The sequence below is a fragment of the Anser brachyrhynchus genome (assembly GCF_964034855.1).
Source record: "Anser brachyrhynchus genome assembly, chromosome: 7".
In the NCBI taxonomy this organism is placed as follows: Eukaryota; Metazoa; Chordata; class Aves; order Anseriformes; family Anatidae; genus Anser; species Anser brachyrhynchus.
This window is the reverse complement of record NC_137701.1, coordinates 34,241,202-34,261,085: the sequence shown is the minus strand read 5'-3', so window position 1 is coordinate 34,261,085 and position 19,884 is coordinate 34,241,202. Positions and strand designations below refer to the sequence as shown.

The 19,884-nt window shown below is 40.2% G+C and overlaps 1 protein-coding gene across 38 annotated transcripts in view; it reads left to right on the top strand.

The window, feature by feature from the left end:
- NCKAP5 (NCK associated protein 5) overlaps positions 1–19,884 on the top strand; it is a 440,024-nt gene that overhangs the window by 294,253 nt on the left and 125,887 nt on the right. For 35 of the 38 annotated variants that reach the window (XM_080599361.1, XM_080599367.1, XM_080599364.1 and 32 more), the window contains one exon: positions 7,427–7,517. The exons of 1 other annotated variant lie outside the window; for it this stretch is intronic. In XM_080599361.1, coding sequence (XP_080455487.1) covers positions 7,427–7,517 — 91 coding nt within the window. The remainder of the gene's footprint in view (positions 1–7,426; positions 7,518–19,884) is intronic. 2 more of the 38 variants (XM_080599375.1, XM_080599359.1) reach the window with 1 other exon arrangement.

The following is a 19,884-nucleotide window of genomic DNA, read 5'->3' as shown; positions in this document are numbered from 1 at the left end:
ATATTTTGTTTAATCCTCCTCCATGCCTGTAACTTACGAAATCTTACATGGGGCTGGTGATGGAAGACACCCATACAGTCCATATGGCATTTGTCTATCTGTCAACACAGAAATAAACATTACCACTGGTTTCTATTGCAGCTCAGAAACTTTTTGCTGTAGGTATAAGTTTGATGATTGAAATCTGTATGGCTGAAAGAGGCAATGGAAACGTTCCCAACTTTTCCTGGCTCCGATGGTAGTTAGAGCAGTTTCAGAGAAATGTCAGGTCTGCCATTGCACGATGACAGAGTTCAGGCTTGCGTGGGTGCAGTGATGTGCCAATGCTGAGGTCTTCCAAAATCCTATCCCACTTATCACAGGCTTGTGACATGTACATTATTTTCAGGATACCTTGAAAATTTCCAGTGGGTTCAATCATCAGCGATTCAACTAAGTACATGTTGTGCTCAGTGCTTCAACCCTGTGTAATTTGCAAGTGGTGGTATGGGCTAGTGGAGAGAGCACATGGTTTGGTTCTCCACTTGAAGGAAGGGTCCTTCTCCACTCGTGTTAATAGGGCTTGAGACCTGATTCGTTTTGGCATGGCCTCGCAATAATTGCCTTCATCTTGCACAAGATGCTTTGTTTGTTTTACATGCCGCTGTTGGGTAGATAGCTTGCCCTGCAGGCAAAAGTTTGAGTAGGCTCTGAGTGCTTTCGGAAGAGTGGCTTAGCATCAGCGTGTGGGCAGCGCACGGCTGGCGCAGTTTGGCTTTGCCACCAGCAAAAGCCCCGGGGCTGAGCGGGCTGCTCCGAGCCTGCGGTGGGCACGGGGCCGCGCTGGGGCTGCGGGAGGAGGCTTTGCCTTGGTATTCCTGCGGTGGTGAGCCGGGGCTGGCAAAAAGAATGAGTTAAACGTACCTCACAGGTTACATGGGCGTCTTTCTGTTGCTGTTGTAGAGGGTGTTAGTACTTTCTTTTCCAGCTGAAACGCTAAGGCTGGATTTTGTGCAATCTGTAGGCTTCGCCCAGCGCGCTGCTATAAGGCACGTACCAGTGTCATATCCTAAGCAGAACTGAAAACGCCGAGAAAACCCCTTGGGGTTTAGAGCCTCAACATTGCCCATCTGTCACTTCTCTTTAAAGTTTACCACGTATCTGTTTTCACTTCTCTCTTTGCTTTTTTTAAAATCCATTTTCAATATCTGAATTATTTGAAGAAGCTTGCGTCCGTCTCCGGGCTGCCTACCATTCGAGGCCGTGCTCTGGTTCACAGGAGCAACAGGGCTGCAGCGAGCCCCTGAAGGGCACAGGGGGTGGGCAGAGCCCGCCCTTCGGAGAGCTGCTGAATGAACTGATGCCAGGTACAAGGATGCAGCGAACAGGAGCAGTTGTTTGCTGAGCTCTTTGTGTTTCTGACGTGGCCTGTAAAGCCCCTTTGATATTTTCTCTGTTTAAAAAGTCCAATGTTTAATCTAAAATCTGGATTCGTTGTTTGTGAGGGGGAGGTATGCTTGTTTATTCTGAAGCCTTTTGGTAGCCTGAGGAACTCACCGTAAGGAAGAAGTCTCACCTTTGAACATCTCTGGGTCCTGTCGGAGTGGTGAGGGACCCGAGGTGCAGGTAGCTCCAAACCTGAGTTTGGGCGATATTTAGTCACGGTGCTTCACCGGAGTGCCTGGGCAGAGCGGGCAGAGGCTGAAGGAGCTGAGACACCACATGGGAACATGTTCCTTGGTCCACGATCGGTCTGTAGGGAAGGGTCAAGACAGCTCAAGGACCTGAAACCCAGGCCACGTCTCCAGGGAGGCTGTAACTAGAAATAGCAATGAGCAAACCTGAGCTGGAGACTGCCCGGGGAGAGGCAGGAAGCTCCACTGTCTCACAGAGAGGAGCTGGAATAAAATACCCACCTGAGAGTTCAGAATACACAGAGGAAGTTAAGCTAAAGATGCAGAAGGATCTGCTATTGATACTTTTGTCTATGGCTTTAAAAAGAGTCCCGTGCCTGCTGCATGGCATGGGAAAATGGAAAAAATGAAATACAAACTTCAACTGCTGCAGTAAGGCTCTGTAGAAACACCTCTCTGTAAGGCTGTAAGTCAGGATAAAGCTGCAGGAATTGTTGTGACATGCCTTTGAAATAACCACCGAGTACCGTCACCTCAGCTTGAGGGTGATGAAGAGGGAAGGTGATGGCACCTAGCAAAAGGTAGCAGCCAGCCTTTGGAAACATTGAAGGAAATAGGTCACGGGGGAAGGGGCTGGAACTGTCGTGCACCTTCCAGAGCTGCAGTGACTACGTGCTACCTGTCCCTTGGGGGGAGAGTCATAAACTGGGCTGTGGGGATGCGGCTGAGCATAGTGAAAGCTACAGAGAGTGTATATCCCCAGTGCTGGAAGGGGAATCGAAGATCAGGATTTATGGAAAGGCTTTTTTTTTTTTTTTTTTTTCTCAAGGAGAGCTTGCTCTGTCACAAAAAGGTTTTAGGTCTGGGGAGATCAAACACCTCTAAGCGATACGCTGCAGAGGACCACAAAAGAGAAGGAGTTTCCTCTGCAGTGAGACAGGGCATAAAGGCGTGTGCGGTACAGTGGGGAGCTGGTCGGAGAAAATCCCTTCTTTGTGTGAAACCGCAGTGGCAAACTGTGAGACAGACGTCTCTCAAGGAAGGAAATCCATAAACCTCACTGAACAGGGTCTGAAAGCCCTTCTGGGGAAGGATATGTATGGGGAAGGTTCTGCAGAGTTGGAGGGATGAGAAAACTGGATGTCCGTGCCTCCTGGAATGGTGTATGTATGTGAGGGAACTTTAATTCCTGTATGGAATTAAATTCTGTTCTTGGGGGGGACCCCAGTAAAATAGCGTATGGCTTTGGTGCACTTGAACAGGCAGAACTGGGACAGGCACAAAATGGGCAAGTTTTCTGACCACGTCCCAGCATTGCTGGGGGACAGCAAAAGGAGCTGCCGATTTGTGAGGGTGATGGCCCTAAGAAAAGTGAGGGGACAGTCAGGAACTTGACAGCCTTTCAGGGAGCTGTCTACCCCTGCAGGGCCTGTCTCGCCAGAAACACAGAGAAAAAAAGCCAAAATAAATAATGTACGTTGCAGTTGGCTTGATTTCCTGGTATTCTTGCAACAGCACTGGGCAAATTACATTTTAAAAATGTAGGAATGACTGATTTTGTTTCAGGATGCAAGGACCCGTGGGTCATAAATTCAAGTCCTCAGACCCTGTTATCTAATTAATTTCATAAACTGCTCAACTGGCTTAAAGCTGTCCAGGTTTCCCATCCCGTTACGCTTCCTGGCAGGCTGTTTCAGAGTCTCACTTTTTCAGTGATTAAAAACATTCTAATTTCAGCTCAAATATATTTGTAGCCATTGCATTCATTTTGTTTTATCAGTCATTGACCTTAGCTTGATGTTTTCTTCTCCGTGTTACTTTTTCTCACTGATTCATTTGGGGAAGTCATACCCCTGTGAGCCTGTTCTCTTCAGCTCAGGAAGATAAGTTGTTCAGCCTCTGCTCATGACACAGATTCTCCGTTCCTCTAAACAACCTCTGAGCTGCCTCTTCACTGAATCCTCTGTGAGTGAGCTGCTCCTGAACACTGGTAATCGCAATTGCAGATAATATTCTAGATGAAATCTTGACAGTGCTTTCCACAGTAACATTAATATTTTATGTTCCTTAAACTCCTATATTCCTTGAACAGATTCTGGTCTCAGAGTGCCTCATTTCTTTTTCTGTTTAATGCTCTGAGAAATTTATCCTTAGTTTAGGGCTGGTGGAGTACTGTTTCCTTACTCTGACATTTTGTCAAGAAACTTTAAAAAGCTTCTATCAAACACAGGTTTCATTTATTTTTCTCCTGAAGAGAAAATCCATTTTCTTTTTTCTTTCTTTCTTTCTTTCTTTCTTTGTTTTTTTTTTTTTTTTTAATATATATAAATTGAAAGGAACACTGCAGTTTAAGAAACCTCAATTTTCTGTTCAAATAATGGGTGTAACAAGAATTTTAATGATGCTAACTAAGATGCTTCAGATGAGTCGACACTAAACACCACACTAAAAGAAAAGGGAAAAGAAATGTTCTTAAAGTGATTGGAAAATGTAGACTTGGGAACGGAGAGATTTAGAGACCATTTTTGCAGATTGTAACAGCTTGATAGTTATGTAAGATACACAGAATCCTTGACAAAACAGGTTTTTTAGCATCGGCCAGCAAGCAGCCAGAATATATGCGTGGGGGATAGCTATTCTAGATGTAATCGGCAAGTGCTTGATGTTGGAGTGGGTCCATCTAGGATAGTCGAATCGTAACCGAGAGTAGATAACCTTTCGTGGTTACCAGAAGGGGCAAAGGCACGGTTTGATGTGTAGAAATAGCCTTTCGTAAAGCGCTTTATTTTTCTGCTTCACTTCCAAAATTTACATGTCCTCTGGAAGCCTTGTTCAGGGAATAAAACATGGTATTTCGCATTAAATTTACAGAGGCTCAACTGTTCTTGCATTCTTTAAAAGAATTTATACTAAATCTTTCTGGCATATAATGTCACTGTGGGGAGCGTTACAGATTGTGATATAACAATCACTTTTTAATTACTGCGCCATTAATTCAGGCTTCAAAGAGTCTAATTTATGGGGGAAAAGTCTGAATTATTACCCCATGCCACATTTGGTTAAACAATCCTTCCTAAAAAAAGTAGCAAACTGGGATACTAGTGAAGAAGCAGCAGCTTATAAGCTGTAGGAGCGCTGGCCATCGGAGCTCTGCAGTAAATCTGACCAAAAGCATATTTCACCTCCTTGTTTGACAGAAACTAGTTTGCTCTTTCCATTTTCGGAGATGCCACGGGTACCTAAAGCTTCTGAGTTCCTCTCCGTGCTGGTTTTGCAGTGACTTGACAGCTCAGGCGATGTCTCTGCTATCCCTGTCCTTCAGCTTCATGGCTGTCGACTTCTACAAACTCTTCTAATAGCTGCAAGGAAAACAACAAGTTTCCCCTGCGCTTAGCTGAGCTCTTTGTCAGGTTGCAAATATTTATTATTATGTTGCTTAGAAATCTATGTCCCGCTGGGAGGTGTTTCTAATTGCCACGTGAAACAGTGTGCCAGCCAGTCCCTGTAAGGTTTTTGGATGAGATAGGCCTGTTATCCAAAATACCTGACTTTGAAGGGGAAACGACCTACTGATTTCAATAATTCTGCTTAATTTTTCGGAGCGGTTTATTGGTGATGCTAATATGCAGCTCAACTTTATTCTCATTAATACTATTAGGCCTAAATTGAAAAACTCTGATTTTAGTGAAAGTTGAATCTCTATCCTTTCTCCCATTTGTAGTTGTTTATTATTATTTTTTAACTTTCTATAGAAGTAGAGCTGGAATTGCATATGAATATATAAACCCAGTAATTAAAATAAGAATTGTACTACATTGTTAATTTAAAAAATGAAATAGTAAGCACGTTAGGAAAGGAAATACAAGGATACTTGTATTGTGAACCACAAAAAGATTTGTTCTTTTGTGTAAAATGAATCTGATTAAGGTCAGCCTGTGAACAGAAATGGTTCCAATCTGCAAGTGAAAAACTGCACCACTGTCTGCACGAGAGATTAGAGCTGGCTTATTTTTATTCACATTTGGTCAACAGATGGTCCAACTATTCTGTGGGCATTCTGGCAATGTAGAAGTCTGCACATCAATGACAAAAAAAACCATCATACATCTAAGTAAAATGTCAGTGGGCACCTTGGTAGAATGAATACCTCACAGTGTCAGCTTCTTGAAAAGTAGCCTAGCTGGCTGACTTGAAAGGAGAAAACCTAGTAAAACCTCGTATTATTGCTACGTTAGCCAATACCATTCATTCTGATAAGACTGAAAGAACAGAAAGGCTACGAGGCAGACATAGCTTATATAAAAGATAATGTTATTGGCCTCTGGCCAGAGCAGTTAGCTAATATTTGCTGTCTCACTAGATTGTTACCTTAGAAATAAAATAAAATAATAATAAAAAAAGATATGCTGTGAATAATTCTGCTCAATTGCATTTGCTAAGAATGGTACACGAAAGTCATGTTTCCCTAAACACAGTAGGAATGAGCAACAGACGTTTTCTAGCCTGACACTCCTAGGAATATTGGCTCTTTTCTCAAGGTTGCAGTTTTGATGTACAGCTTATCTGGCAATATGGCATAAGGTATTCCTCCTCTCCTGCCTTCACGTCACCCTCACACCTATGCCACGGCAGTTTTCCTTTCTCTAGCCCCTCTTCCAGCTGTGTCTTCCAGACCTACGCAGCTTACAAGGAGAAGAACAGAAAACAAAAGTGGGCGTCAGAAAAACTTGCATCCGCACAGCTAAGAAGCTGCACAGGGGTGAGAATTCGGGTGAAGGGGAGAAGCATGAGGAGCTGTGTGTGGATGGCACTCTGCAATTTTTGTCCTGAAACCCAGCCTCTTTATGGCTTGGCCATGACTGCTTCTCTGCTTGTGATCTCTTTCCGCTTCTTACCCGTACTCGCAGAGGTGAAACCAGCTGTAGTCCCACTTGCTTGATGTGTAGTTGGTCTCAGTGACATCCCCATAGCCTACAGGATTTAATTTGCGATCTACCTGGAATGGGCCCCTGTGTTTCATAGGCACCTGCAGTGGTCCTCCTGTGTGGAGGGACAGAATTCTCCGCTCTGTTCTGCCACCATCCAGGAGGGGTAGCAGTTAACGTTATTCTCAGTCCTGATGTGCCGGATGAATGTATGAAGTGCTAAGGCAACCATTGATGGTAGCCATTAATACTTTGTAAAATGGAAGTACAAACCTTCCTTCTTTCTCTGATGGAACTGAAGTTGATTACATTTTCATGAGATGGTAATACCAGATCGTAGCCTACACTTGCTTTTACATCCCTTTGAAAGGGCAAAAAGGGGTGAATGTATTCAAGCAGCTGTGCCTCTATAAACAAATGTACTGGCACACGCTGCTGCACCTATAACATAGAGAGTAAATACTAGTAATGTATTTGACAGCTTGCCTAAATTGCACAAAACTGACAATTGGCTGGCAATACAACAGTTTATTTTGGAATCTGACTGATTTTGTTCCTAAATGACGGTAATTTTTTGATGGTGTTTGGTTACAGTGTTGACAAGGTGAGGTTTTTAGCTGACACTTGTTTTTAATTTTTGTAACTGAGCTACAGTAGGATTTTAACAATGCACCTAATTACTGTGCATATTCAAAAGATAAAAGAGTGCCCTTAATGTGTTATTCATAACATGGAGTATGAGAACATTATAAGGCCAGGATTTCCTTTAAATATTAATTTCATGGTAGCCATGGATGCATTAGGCTCTTCTAAAGAACAAAAACACTGAATGCAACTCTAAAATTTTCTTCCATATGGTTGACTTACATAAATGTTTTCATTCTCTAGAATGGAGGAGACAGTAAGAAATCTACTACAGAGCCAAGGATCCCCAGGCCAGAATGGAGAAGGAACTGTCAATATCATGAAGGTATATCAGGTATTAGTGACTTACTGCCTGTTTTCTTGTGTTAGAAAAGTTCTTTAAAACAAAAATCTCACTACTGAGATAAATGAGTATGGCATTGTTTCCTCTATTTGTTATATCAGTTATGAATGTGTGTAAGTGGCTGTTGGTACCAGCTACATTTTTCCAGGTGTTTTCTCACCTCAGTTACAGGTTTTCCGTTTTTGTTGACATTATTATTTGCAGTTGTTGCTTCTCACTCACAGTTAGCAGGGGACAGTGAAACTAGTTTTGAAGGCTTTATTACAGTGTTTATTATTTTAATAAAGTCATATATTCTGGCATCCCTAAAAGACATAGATGTTTTTGGCAACTTGACCTTCAGACTGTGATGGATAATATTTATCAACACATATTCTTACTGGGTTTGAGATTTCCTTACGAATCTGCATAATTTCTTCTTACTGCTTGTAGTAGGTGCATATTACTCTCCTGCTGTAAAGGGAGAGTCTCAGGACAGATTATAGGAGAGCAATGATTGTAGAGGTTTTCAAAGGAATCAGGTCTGTTTATGCTGTTTATGAGAAATAACACTTTCCTAATGTACTGCTGTGTTCTGGAAGCAGGGAACATGAGGTGGTAGAAAGCCTTTTTTTAGTCTCTGGAAACGGGAAGATATACATCCCAGTTAACCAGATTTTCTGCGCATTAGTTCTTAAAAAAAGCACCTAATGAAGGTCAGTCCTGTGTTTTCTCATTTTAAAATAGAATAAGCATTTTTAAAGGATATGAAATGCTGAAATAATATGTTAAAGTCTGCCACCAGGTAGCAATCCTTCTGATAAGAGATTTTTCATAAAATCGTAGTTACCTTAGTCCTTTCTAGCAACCGATGGATCAAATATACAGCTATACAGCTAAACAGAAAAGTATACTGGAGAGTATTTATCACTGTAATTGAATTTTCATTTTAAGTTGGAATTGAGGGGAAAAGAATCTTTAGGTTAACCTTCCAAAATAATCAATTTTTCTTGTTAAAATGATAGCCTGTAAAATTTAATTTCAGGATGAATTAAACTTTTTGTTGAACTCATGATAGAACCATTGTGCTTTCAGAAACTGGTTATAAAAGCATCTATATTTTACTCACTGCCCTTTGGGATGTGAAAATGGAGCTCAGTTCCCTCCTGTTGGTACAGAGTTTAAATCAATGTTTCCTCCTCACTCCTGCCGCTATACAGTGGGCATTCCGAAGTGGGCTTGGCTTCCGTCTCTGCCTTGGGTGGATTACATGTTTGTCTGTTTATAACAGATGCTGGAATGACTTTGTTACCTGCTTTTCTGTGTACTGTTTTACCCTGGAAACCACATTAAGGTGGTACCACAATTTGTTTTTAACTTCTTTGATGTTTTGTGTTGTGTTTGTTTTTCTTTGAACTTTGAAGAAAAGTAGGAAAGTATTTTTGTTACAGTCAGACTGAGGGTTTGGGTGTTTTCTAGGTTTCTTTTGGGAACAAAACCAGAAAAATACTAGCCATGTGGTCTTCTGAGATCTGAAATTTCATGTGCTGCTGTCCTAGAGCAGAGATAAACTCATCATTGCCATTTCAGTACTTTTATATATTTTTTTTCCTTTGTGTTTTATTTGCATTATAATTTTTGAAAAGAGAAAGAATTTGTTGTTTATTTTTTTTTCCGTTCTTTGGGGCATAGACATTTGTTGTCTCCTGCCAGCCAGAGAATGGGTACCATGGTGTGTTTGATGTACAGTCAGTCTCATGCGCTTATTTTCAGTCCAACAAAAGAAAAAGTTCTGCCCAGTTAGTAACAAGAACGATTCCTATTTCCTTTCAGCTCTAGCAAACAGCCTCCTCCACCTAGCAAAGTGCTCTCTAACACTTTTTTCCCTTCTTTCTGGACGTGGGCTTTTCTTTGAATCTGCTAGGTAGTAGTCCAGGTTTATTTCCCAGACAGAGCCTAGCTCTCTTTTAGAATCACAGAATTATTTAGGTTGGAAAAGCCTTCTAAGATTATCAAGTCCAACCATAGACTGTTAACCTAGAGTGAAGCCACCTCCATCCCAGGACCTTCAAGGACCCATATGCCTGTTATTCTGGAGTTGTTTTTAATTGTGCTCCACATTGCATAGCAGCTTTCTTTTCTTCCTGCTCTCTTCTTGTTCTTGGGAAGTTTTACTGTTTGTTTTAATTTGGCTCATGGTATGCAAGTCAGCTTGCAGTTCAGCAATTTTCATCTCCTCCTTATTGCCAATATGTTGTTTGCCTTGCTTATGAATTTCTTTTCCCAATTTGTGACTCTAAAGCAATGGTTTTTCCTTTCCTGAAGGAAAGTCTACTGCAGCTAGTCTACTGCATCATATACCAGTCTGTGATGAGTAAAATAGGTATAAACATGGAACATTTCCATGAATGTTGCGGTTTATTCTTCCTGACATACCTTTTGTTCATGTTTTATGCCAAACTTTTGAACAGTTTGTTTACTGAAAATGTTAACGAATGGCTCTATTCACATGCAAAAGAGAGCATTTCTACCCTCCCACTGTTGTGTAGGCTAGAGGTGTTTGTTTGTTTGTTTGTTACTCAGTCACCAGGTAAAAGCTATGCAGTGATTTTGGCAACGATCACATGTAATAACAAAAGTTAATACTTGAAAGACTCATTGAAACAAATAGTTGGCAACAACTCTGCAATCTAAAATGTTCATAAAGTATTTTAGCATTGAGAAACATTAATAAAGTATTGTATGAATAATGGATATGTTACTGAAACAAACTGTGGAAATCATGGACAAACATATCATTGAAATGTATGATGAATTTTATTGCAGATACTAAGTCCAGGTTTGGCAAGAGGCACAAATATTGTGATAGAAACATTTCATTTATACCTTTTTTCAAATGTGCTCGGACAGGTTTTTGATATATTTATATGGGTAATTCACAAATGGAGGTAGAACTTGAAAGTACAACCTAGGTAATGTTTCTTTATACCCTGATGTATTCAGCTTTTTGGGAACATGACAACCATATTGTCATCCTGTATTTGGGAGTGAACTATAGATGTGAGCTAACACATGAAAAAAGATTTTTATGACATGAATAGCAAGTGATATATATATATATATACACAAAACGTATTGGATATATAAATATTACCATTGTTTTGAAAGCTATCCTGTACAGTCAAGCAGCTACCTTATAGAATGTATTGGCAACTGTTCTTTGTAATTAGTATGATATGTTCTGCGCTCAGTGCTCTAGAGGATTAGATTTTACTGCTGTTTCACAGCCACGTATTTTGTAACAAATGAGGACATGTACTATGAGATCTCCAGCGTGACATATCAACATATGTCCCATATTCTTTGACACCATGGTAAGCTACTTTTAGTGTGTGAAGCCTGTTCACATTAATATCTGAATAGTCATAAAAGATACCTCTGTGCAATAAACGCTGTTGATCTATTGACCGTTGTCTACATATTTGTTTTTTACAAATCTAATTATTGTTCTGGGATGTATGAAATTGAGTTCTTATTATAATATCAATACGTCTGACTCCAGAATAAATATTGTTGCTAATGAACATTAAATGTTGCATAGTGTTTGTGTTAGAAGAATAATAATAAGATAGAGCCCAGAGCGTGCAGTATTATTGCAATATTATGTTAGGTCTTGTCAGGATTCTTACTTGAAGCAAAATATTCTAACCCCTTCTGTAGAGGTAGCTGCCCTATGGGAATTTAATTTGCTGGACTTACAGATGGACGATGTGATTTCTTTGGGGTAAATGACTTCAGAAGCGGGATTGTAAATAAAATTCATTGTTATCATTCTGCATAATAATATCTGATGGAAAATTTATAATGAATGCTCACATAAACGTAGATAAGAATATGTGTTGTTTGAATTGATGTGAAGCATCGTGCTTCTTTCACTTCTTATAGTGTACTTGACTAAAAGGCTCTAGTATATAAGAGCTTTTAGGTTGCTTCCAAGAGGCATTATCCACCTACATTAAGACCATGAAAGGCCAAACCAATACCTTATGTAGTACTTTTATTGTCATTCAACATGCTAATACTTTATCTAAGAGGGAAAATGATCCCCAGAAATAATTGTGAGCAGTACCTGAAGCCAAGAAGTTAAAACGTGCACCACTGCAGACTTTTCTTCCTAGTGTTGTCCTTGTCTTCTGGATATCAAAAACTAGTCTGTTCCCTGCCGGGTCGCATTACTGGATATCTAGACTCTTACCTGATTACAAATCATGCAAACAAAGTCTTTCAAGTTTTCTTTGAACTCCTTTTGACTTTATCTGTCACCACGTAGTAATCAAAATAGATGAGGAAGAGTGTTTGTTGTGAGTTTATGATTTGTTTCAATTCAGGAACCGTCAATATATGCACTGAAGCTCAGAACAGACGTGGCACAGTCACATCAGAGAGGAGAGGAGGGACGACAATCTGCTGTTTAAAGCACTGCATTTGGGAGACTAGATTTTGATTCCTTCGTTTGCCACAAATGTCTCCATTTCCTTGGACAAATACACTTTATCTGTCCATCTTTTACTTTGTCTATAAAAAGATGGTAACAACATGCTATTTAATCTCAGGTATGTTTAAAATGTCATCAATATGTATGAACTGCTATTTCTGGTAACAGGAACTCTTATAAGTACTGAGCCAGATAATGAATAGAAAAAGAAAAACAGACTTTCGATATTTTTTGGTAATCTTGAAAAAAGGCATATTTCTCCCAAAGAGTTTGCTTGGCATACAAATACTTCTGATAGGAAAGGAGTCAATTTTGAAGTGGAGCTTGGATGGTCTTTGAGTAGAGTTGTGACTTACTTAAAAATGTGGAAGTGAGATTTGCTTGTTTTATGGAAGTGAGCACTTGTGACTAAAACCTTGCAGCCTTTTCTGAGCCCCACCGTGCTTCTTTGAGATTTGGTCTCCAAAAGAACACTGTTGTGAGGAGCAGGCACAGTCTTTTGCTCGGTGGGATCTGAAAACCTGGGTTTTACACAGCCCGAAGCCCATACCAGTCTAACATCACAGGCCCTGTCATCCCTGAACTTCTGTGCTAGGAAATTTGTTGGGAAAAAAATTCCCATGCTGTGGTCAGTGCTGTTGAGTCATCACCAAACGAAGTCTGGTTGAGAGACTGTAGTGGGATGCTTTGTAGTGGGATGCTTCAGGTTTCTTTAGCCCAGGGTGCAACAGAGAACAGCAGTGTGATTCCTTCCAGTTCTTTCTGGTAGAGGTATGTGTCCTGTCTCATTTCTGTTCCTCTGCCCACTTCTGCACCCGAAGCGACATCAAAGTGGTAGCAGACACTCTGAGCAATTGCAGCCTGAGCATTTGGATGGGCTCTTCTTGCCGAGTAAGAGCTGGCTGGGTGATGGTGGTTCAGCTCTGGTCTTCTCCTCAGTCAGAGGAATGACAAGATTTTGGGAAGGAATGACTTCCGAAGAGTCTTCTTAGATTTCCGTGTGCACCACGAGAAGAATGGCATGCAGCCCCATGGGGGAGGTCTGTCAAGATTGCAGGACATCACCACCAGCACAGCCATCTGCTTCGCTGCAGTAGCTTTGAACATAAGAAAGTTCAGTTCCTTTTCCTGCCCTCTTGCTGGTATAAATATGTGTACACGCTCCTGCTTTAATGAAAAGTAGGAAAGGAGATAGATGAATATTTGTCAAGAGTGTTAATATTGATAACTTCAATATGAAGATAAAACAGTGCCAATTCTGCAAGCCCTCCAGCTCTTGGTCATGAAGGCTGCAGTGTTTTGCCGATTCCTTTCTGAAGCAGGTGTCAGCAAGGTGTGACTGCATGGGTGATGCAGGCACATTTCAGGTGGCATTGTTGGGCAGATCAGCCCAATTTTTTGTCTGTGTTGTGTGGAACAACAAATGTGGAACAGTTGTTGTGGCTGGCACTTGTAATTTGCACAGCCGTTGGTGTCAACAGGTCTTTCAGGAGAAGAAAAATTTTATCTTTTGGCAATATAATTTTATCGTAACACAAAATTATGCAAGTTTGATGTTCAGGCCGCTGATACGTAACATTTTATACAAGGGGCATGGTCATGAATTGAAAAAAAGGCAGTAGTTGAATTCCCTAGCTGAAATCCACATAGGATTTTTAATGCTAACTGCTGTTGCAGAGAGAGGAAATATATCCTTAAAATTAAACTTACATCTCTGCATTGGAAGGACACACAGGAGACTGCATCAGCCAGGTCCCCTCGGCTACTAAGGAGAATATCACTAGGCAAAGGCTGGCAGCTTTGTGTCTCCCAGAGAAGGACTGAAGAGCAGCCACCCACACTCCTGGGACCTCCACCGGAAATCCTGGGCGGTCAGCTACACCAGCATTTGCTCTCGGACCGCTTTTCAACACTGAGAAATTCAGAGCTAGCTCTGTAACAACTAATTCCTTACAGCTTTTCTTCTGGTAGCCTTCAACCAGTGTGCAGGGACTCTGTTAGATATTTGTTCCCCATTTATCTAAATCGAGGTTGGATTCTTGCCCCCAAAGGGGAGCGACAGTGCTTCTCAGACACTGCTCAAAACGACAACGTCGCTGCAAGGAAGTTGTGTGGAAATAGTTTTTCCTTTTTGGTTGTTTGTTTGTAGTACAGTAACGAAGCAGTGGAGTTATGTTTAACATAATGAAGTCTCATAACTGAAATTTGCAATTTGTGTGTCTGTGTTTCTCAGAAAACAAGCTGCTCTTTCCTTCCTGGGATTTTCTATATATCTTTAGTAACAAGTGGTGGAGGTGATACTGTTATGTACTGTACTGATTGTAACTCTCTGCTTAGATTTTTCTCTACAATACAGAATTTGTCTTTTGCAGTATCTTTTGCATGGCTCTAAGATGCCTCTGCCTGGTAGTCCTAAGAGACTGCAGTAACCTCCAGGAGTTTATAGCACCTATCAGTTTTCAGATAATCTATCTGCTGCTTGGAGAGATGCCAGTATCTTGGAATGCAAAGGCCAATTTGTTGCTCCTTATCTGCATGTCTTCCTTAAGCAGGTCAACTCCGAGCTGCCAGCAGCAGCTGTGCTGGCGCAGGGGCTGAGGGTGGCCCACACTTCGGCAGCGGGAGGAAGCAAGCCTGCTGCAGCGCACTCGCTGTGGGACCAGCACCACTTGCAGCCCTGCTCCGACTCTCAGCAGAGCAGTGAGATCCCCAGGGAGTTGTTGTCATCTCCCACCTGGCGACTGCTTTCCGAGCTCCCAGATCTGTAGGGTGTCTCCTGGCTCTTGACCAGAAGATTTTTATAGGCTGGATCCCTGTTGGGATCCAGAAGTGCTTTTTTGACCTACACGGCATCGTGCATCCTGGGCTGCTATTGAAGAGCTTCTAGTTGGGCAGGAGGGACGAGCGAGTAAATAAGAAGCATCTTTATCTCTCTAATCCTTTCGTGGTTTCTGAGAGAAAAAAAAAAAATGAATAAGAAATAATAAATAGAGTCCAGAAAGAAAATTAGAAATAAGAAATTAGCAATAGAGACTGCAGTCAGCTGCCTAGTGACAGAGAAGTTGAATTCCAGTTTGTGTTCCGTGGTATTCCAAGGATGGGTCTTGTACATGGCCAAGTCACTTGCTCTCTATTTCCACATCTCAGTTAAAGATATTTCTCCCTCTGCATTTCGAACTGTGATTCATTTATGTTTGCAAAACACCAGTAGGTAATGCTATCTTTTAAATTCTAAAAGATTGAAAAAAATCTAGTCAAAATTTTCCTTGTTCTCTGAGAAAAAAGGAACTTAATATATATTCATAGAAACTCTCTTTGAAAATAATTTAAACATAATAACGCACTTACAAGTATACCAGTACAGGTATATCTGTTCTGGAAATAATTTACAGTACTGATCAAGAAAAGCATATATATATATTTTAATTCAGTTTAATGTATTTGATACAAACTATAATAACAGATTTGAAAAGGTGGAGTTTTGATGAGATCGATGATGGTTTTTCCTGTATTATATTTTTTTTGTGAAGATGCTTTTGTGAAGATGCTTGTTTCAGTTGTCCTGACAGGATTGTGAGACAAACCAACTTCGTCCTGCAATTTGCAAAAATTGCCTAGTTATGTAACAATACACGTTTATTTTTTGTCCAAATCACACAGGTAGCTTCTTAGGTCAGCTTCAACGTTTGTGCTTATGGTGGGAACAAGTCAGTTAATGTATTGCTTTCATTCCAAAATACTAGTTAATACTTGTATTCAGGTTTGTTCTTTAGAGCTTCTTTGTGGTATTCCCAAGAGAAACAATGTACAGAAAACTGGATCAACAAGTGTAAGTTCTTGGGAGACTTTCTTGTGGTTGAAAAAAAATTTGCACTCAAAGTTTTTCATTTCATTAAAAAGAGCAATTTGGCCTTCATCCAAGTAGTAAAAAGATATTATTTTTAAAAATGTGAAAGGGTTGCAAAGGGAAGAAAAATAGGCCTGTTTCTAGCAATTTAACTCCAGAGTAAATCTGTTGCCTTAATTGCCATCGCATAAAATTTACCCAGTTTAATTTTCATAATGGTTTGGTTTGTTTGTACTTCAGTCAAAGGTAGATATTTTAATACTGTCACTTCAGTCAAGTGTAGTCACTTCAACACTTACAAACTCATTCGGGAAAGTTGAAATGCTGCATGTAGGTTTCCTGTGAAGAAAGATGGTTACTTCAAGTGTGGTACTAACGAACCAATTAGTAGGAGAATATCTGCGTGAAAAATCATGCTGCAGATTCTTCTCATAAAGCCGTATGAAGAAGAAACATAAGAAGAAGAAACAGCTTAGCTCTTGAATACCTTCTTTCTGCCAATTGCTGTTGAATGTTGCTGAAGCCTTCCATTTTGAAAAGGCAGTGACACAACATGCAGACATGCTGCCACCTTGCCCTGCCATCGCCGTGCCTGAGACCTGGCGTGCAAGGATCACCTCCAAAATTGTCACTCTCTGATTTCGCTTCTGACAGCTGAAGTGCCAGAGGTGAGGGTGCTGCTGATCCTGTGAATGCCCATTTACTAAAGTCAGGATGGTGTTGACAGCAATATTTGGTCACAGGTTGGTGCAGTTCCCTTTGGCACCCAGAACGGACTCTAATCTGGGGACGTCAAGACAAAAAGTTCCATCTAATCTTTCTGATTTTCTCAGTTCACTTGCCAGTGAACTTCGGTGCGAAGGTTTTCTTCTCTTAGAGTCCTTTTTGATCAGAACTTTTTCAAAACTACTTGTTTCTGATGCATGGAGCAGCCAATAAAAGCATCATCAGGAAGTTTATTAATGTGACTGCAGAACTGCTCATAGGGGTGGTAGCCTGCACTGCTGAAGAGAGTTTTGAGTGAAGAATAATATCTAGTACATTGAGATTGATATGTGAGCGGTAGGAGGCTCGTATCAGAAACATAAAGAAAGTACTTTGTTCTCTTATCCATCACCCATATTTAATCTAGGGAATGTTACTGCTCACTCTGTTCACTCTGTAAGTCAAAACCAGAGATGAAAAAGAAGAACTTTATATGTTTTTCCTGACAACAGTAATGTTAACCTGTGAACAATTTGGGATGTTTGTGTAAAATGTTGTGATATATGTGCATCCCTTTCCTTTTCTTCAATTTTGTCAGCTTGTTCGGAACAAAAGCTGTTGGCTAAACAAAAATATATTATTATTGCATTTGCTGATGTGCTATCTAAAACAAAGCTATATTTTAGTCTATCCTTCCACTGGGAAGAAGTGAAAGAAGATAAAACAGCTGAATACATAGATACAAGTAAGCAGGGTAAAACAGAAGTCGTGTTTTTAGCCTTATATTGAGAGATCATTTAGATTGCACAATCTCGTTGCGTGTAATTTTTTTTCATTCTAACTTGATTGTTCGGTTACTTTTTTTTTTTTTAGACCTGAGTCATGGTGCTCAATTGGATTGCAAATAGAGCAAATAATAATAAAAGAAAAAAGTTGCAGCTAGAACAGACATATTCATGTCACGGTGACATCAGTAACTACTCGTGTACAGGGCATCTTGCAGGAAGCACTTAGTGAATTCATCAGTCCTATTTCATATTGCATTGACTTAATGTACAAGCGTCCTTTATGCACTTCAGGTTTTTCCAAATGAAATTGGCCCAAAAGCCTATCAGAAGAAACTGCAAACATGTCAAATTGCGTATTTAAGAGGGATTGAGCCCCAGTAAACAAGTGTTAATTATGATAAAGGAAAAAACATTATGGTGGGAGGAAAAAGAGGAGCAAGGTGCCACTGAAAAACAATTTTAAACTTGTTGGAATGTTAAGTCAGTAGTCCTTGGAGCAAATGCTGTCTTTTTCAGCTTCTGCAGTCAGATTGTTGGAGCTAGTTGTGCATAGCTTGGGGCTGTTTTTTCCTGAAAGTACAAAGAAACCCTCATCTACTGTTTTTATCTACACTGACAGTCTAAAAATTCTTGTTTCATATTGCTCACTTGCAGTGAAGAATAGTGCTGAACACTAGGAGGTCTGCAGTGGAAATAACACTGAAAGTACATAATCTAAGAATACATCAAGACTATAGAATGGCCTTGCAAGAAGCAGCATTCAGAATTTATTATTACAGACACAATGCTGTATATGGTTTTGTAAATTGCAGTTCAGGTTTGTAGGTTAAGAGTCTGTCTTTATGATAGCACAAGAGAGCGTTAGAAGTGTAGAACTGAAGGAATTTACCTGAATTACCAAACTGAGTTACTGACAGCTCAGTACCTAGCTTACTTAGAAAGTACTGCAGAAGCTCCTGAGACATGCTCATGAGAAGTGCTAACTGGTTTGAGATGCTGAGCTAGCCAGATAGCTTGGGTTCAGTATTGACTGGATTCTCGGGCACCTCCAAGTACAATCTGCTAGTAGAGATTTACATTGTGAAAGATGCTAAGTTTCTTCTCAAATCAGTCTTTATAGCCATTTATAAACACTATTTAATTATATGTCTTACATAATTTTTTTTACTCTGTCATTAAAGTGTTTTATTTGGAAAAATACAGGCACGAATCTCCAAAGAATTTGAATTTGTAACCCTTATAAAACCATTGTCTAATAAATTCCAGAGGTTGAAGAATTAAAAGGAAAAAAAAAAATGCTAGCATCACAATCTGACACCCCAAATGGAAAAAGGGATAGCTTGTATTTGAGGGATCTTTACTGTGTTGCATCTGAAACACTTCACTTCTGTGGAGGGCTTGGGTTAATCACCTGAGAATGATCTCTAGCTCCTGTAAGTAAAGATGTCATTTATAATTATTACTTATCAGTTTCCAGACAAGCAATTCATCATCAAATGCTCATTGAGAAAATCAGCATCTCAAATATCTTGATCTTTTTTTTAATTCTTGTTTGGTTCAAGCAGGATTTTGTCACGTGTCCTTGTGAGATTGCTGTTTATAATCAGTACTGTAGAGTATAGATCCAGTTAGATCAGGATAAAACTATGCTATGTTATATTATAGCCACTTGTCTGGTGAACTCTGGAATATCGCTGATTCAGGAGAAGCTGGGTAACCTGTTCCAGTGACTGTATGACCACTCTCCCCCAGTGCAGGACTTTGCATTTGCCATGCTGACAGCTATGGCACGTGCTGTGCTGCTGCTGGTTCTTTTTGTTTCATGTTTGGTGAGAGCTCCTCCTGTGGGAGCCTGTCTGCTGCGTTAATGGTGTTAATGACTTCTGTTTTCTTAAAGGTTTCTCATTTGTGTAGGCAGTTCCTGTATGGTAACATCTCAAAATAGGAAAAACTGGAACATAAGGTACCCGAGGAACCATATGATCATTTTGTATAATGTATTTGTCCATACTACTAGAGAAAAGTCCTGATTCCAATTAGTGCCTATTCATTTTTTTCATTATAAAAAAAAAGAAAATCTAGAATAGATTTTTTGGAGCTACCTTTTTTATTATGATTCTTTGCATCATCTGACTTTTAGCCTTCTTGTTTTTAAATTTTGTAGTTACAAATTGAAATATTTTAAATTGTGTTTATTTTTTATTCCAGTTTTTGCACGTGTGTGTGTGTGTAGTGTAATTCCTAGAAACCATCTTAAGAAAGATGAAAGGCCATGGAATGACAAGCCATGGTATTGCCAATAAAACTTCAAAACTACATTCATTTGTGAGATTGCAGTGGTTAAGAAATAGCTGGCTAAGCATCCCTTTGACATTTGGCTGTTCCCCGGAAAGGTAACCAGACTCAGAGGACAGGCATTGACCACGGCTCCCAGCCATTAATGCTGTGTCCAGAAGGTCAGCCTGTTGCCTTCCTCAGGATGAAGGAGGAGGCAATTCCTCAAGTAAGCAGTTTGGTGTCTTTCATCTTCTTGCAATCTTCCAC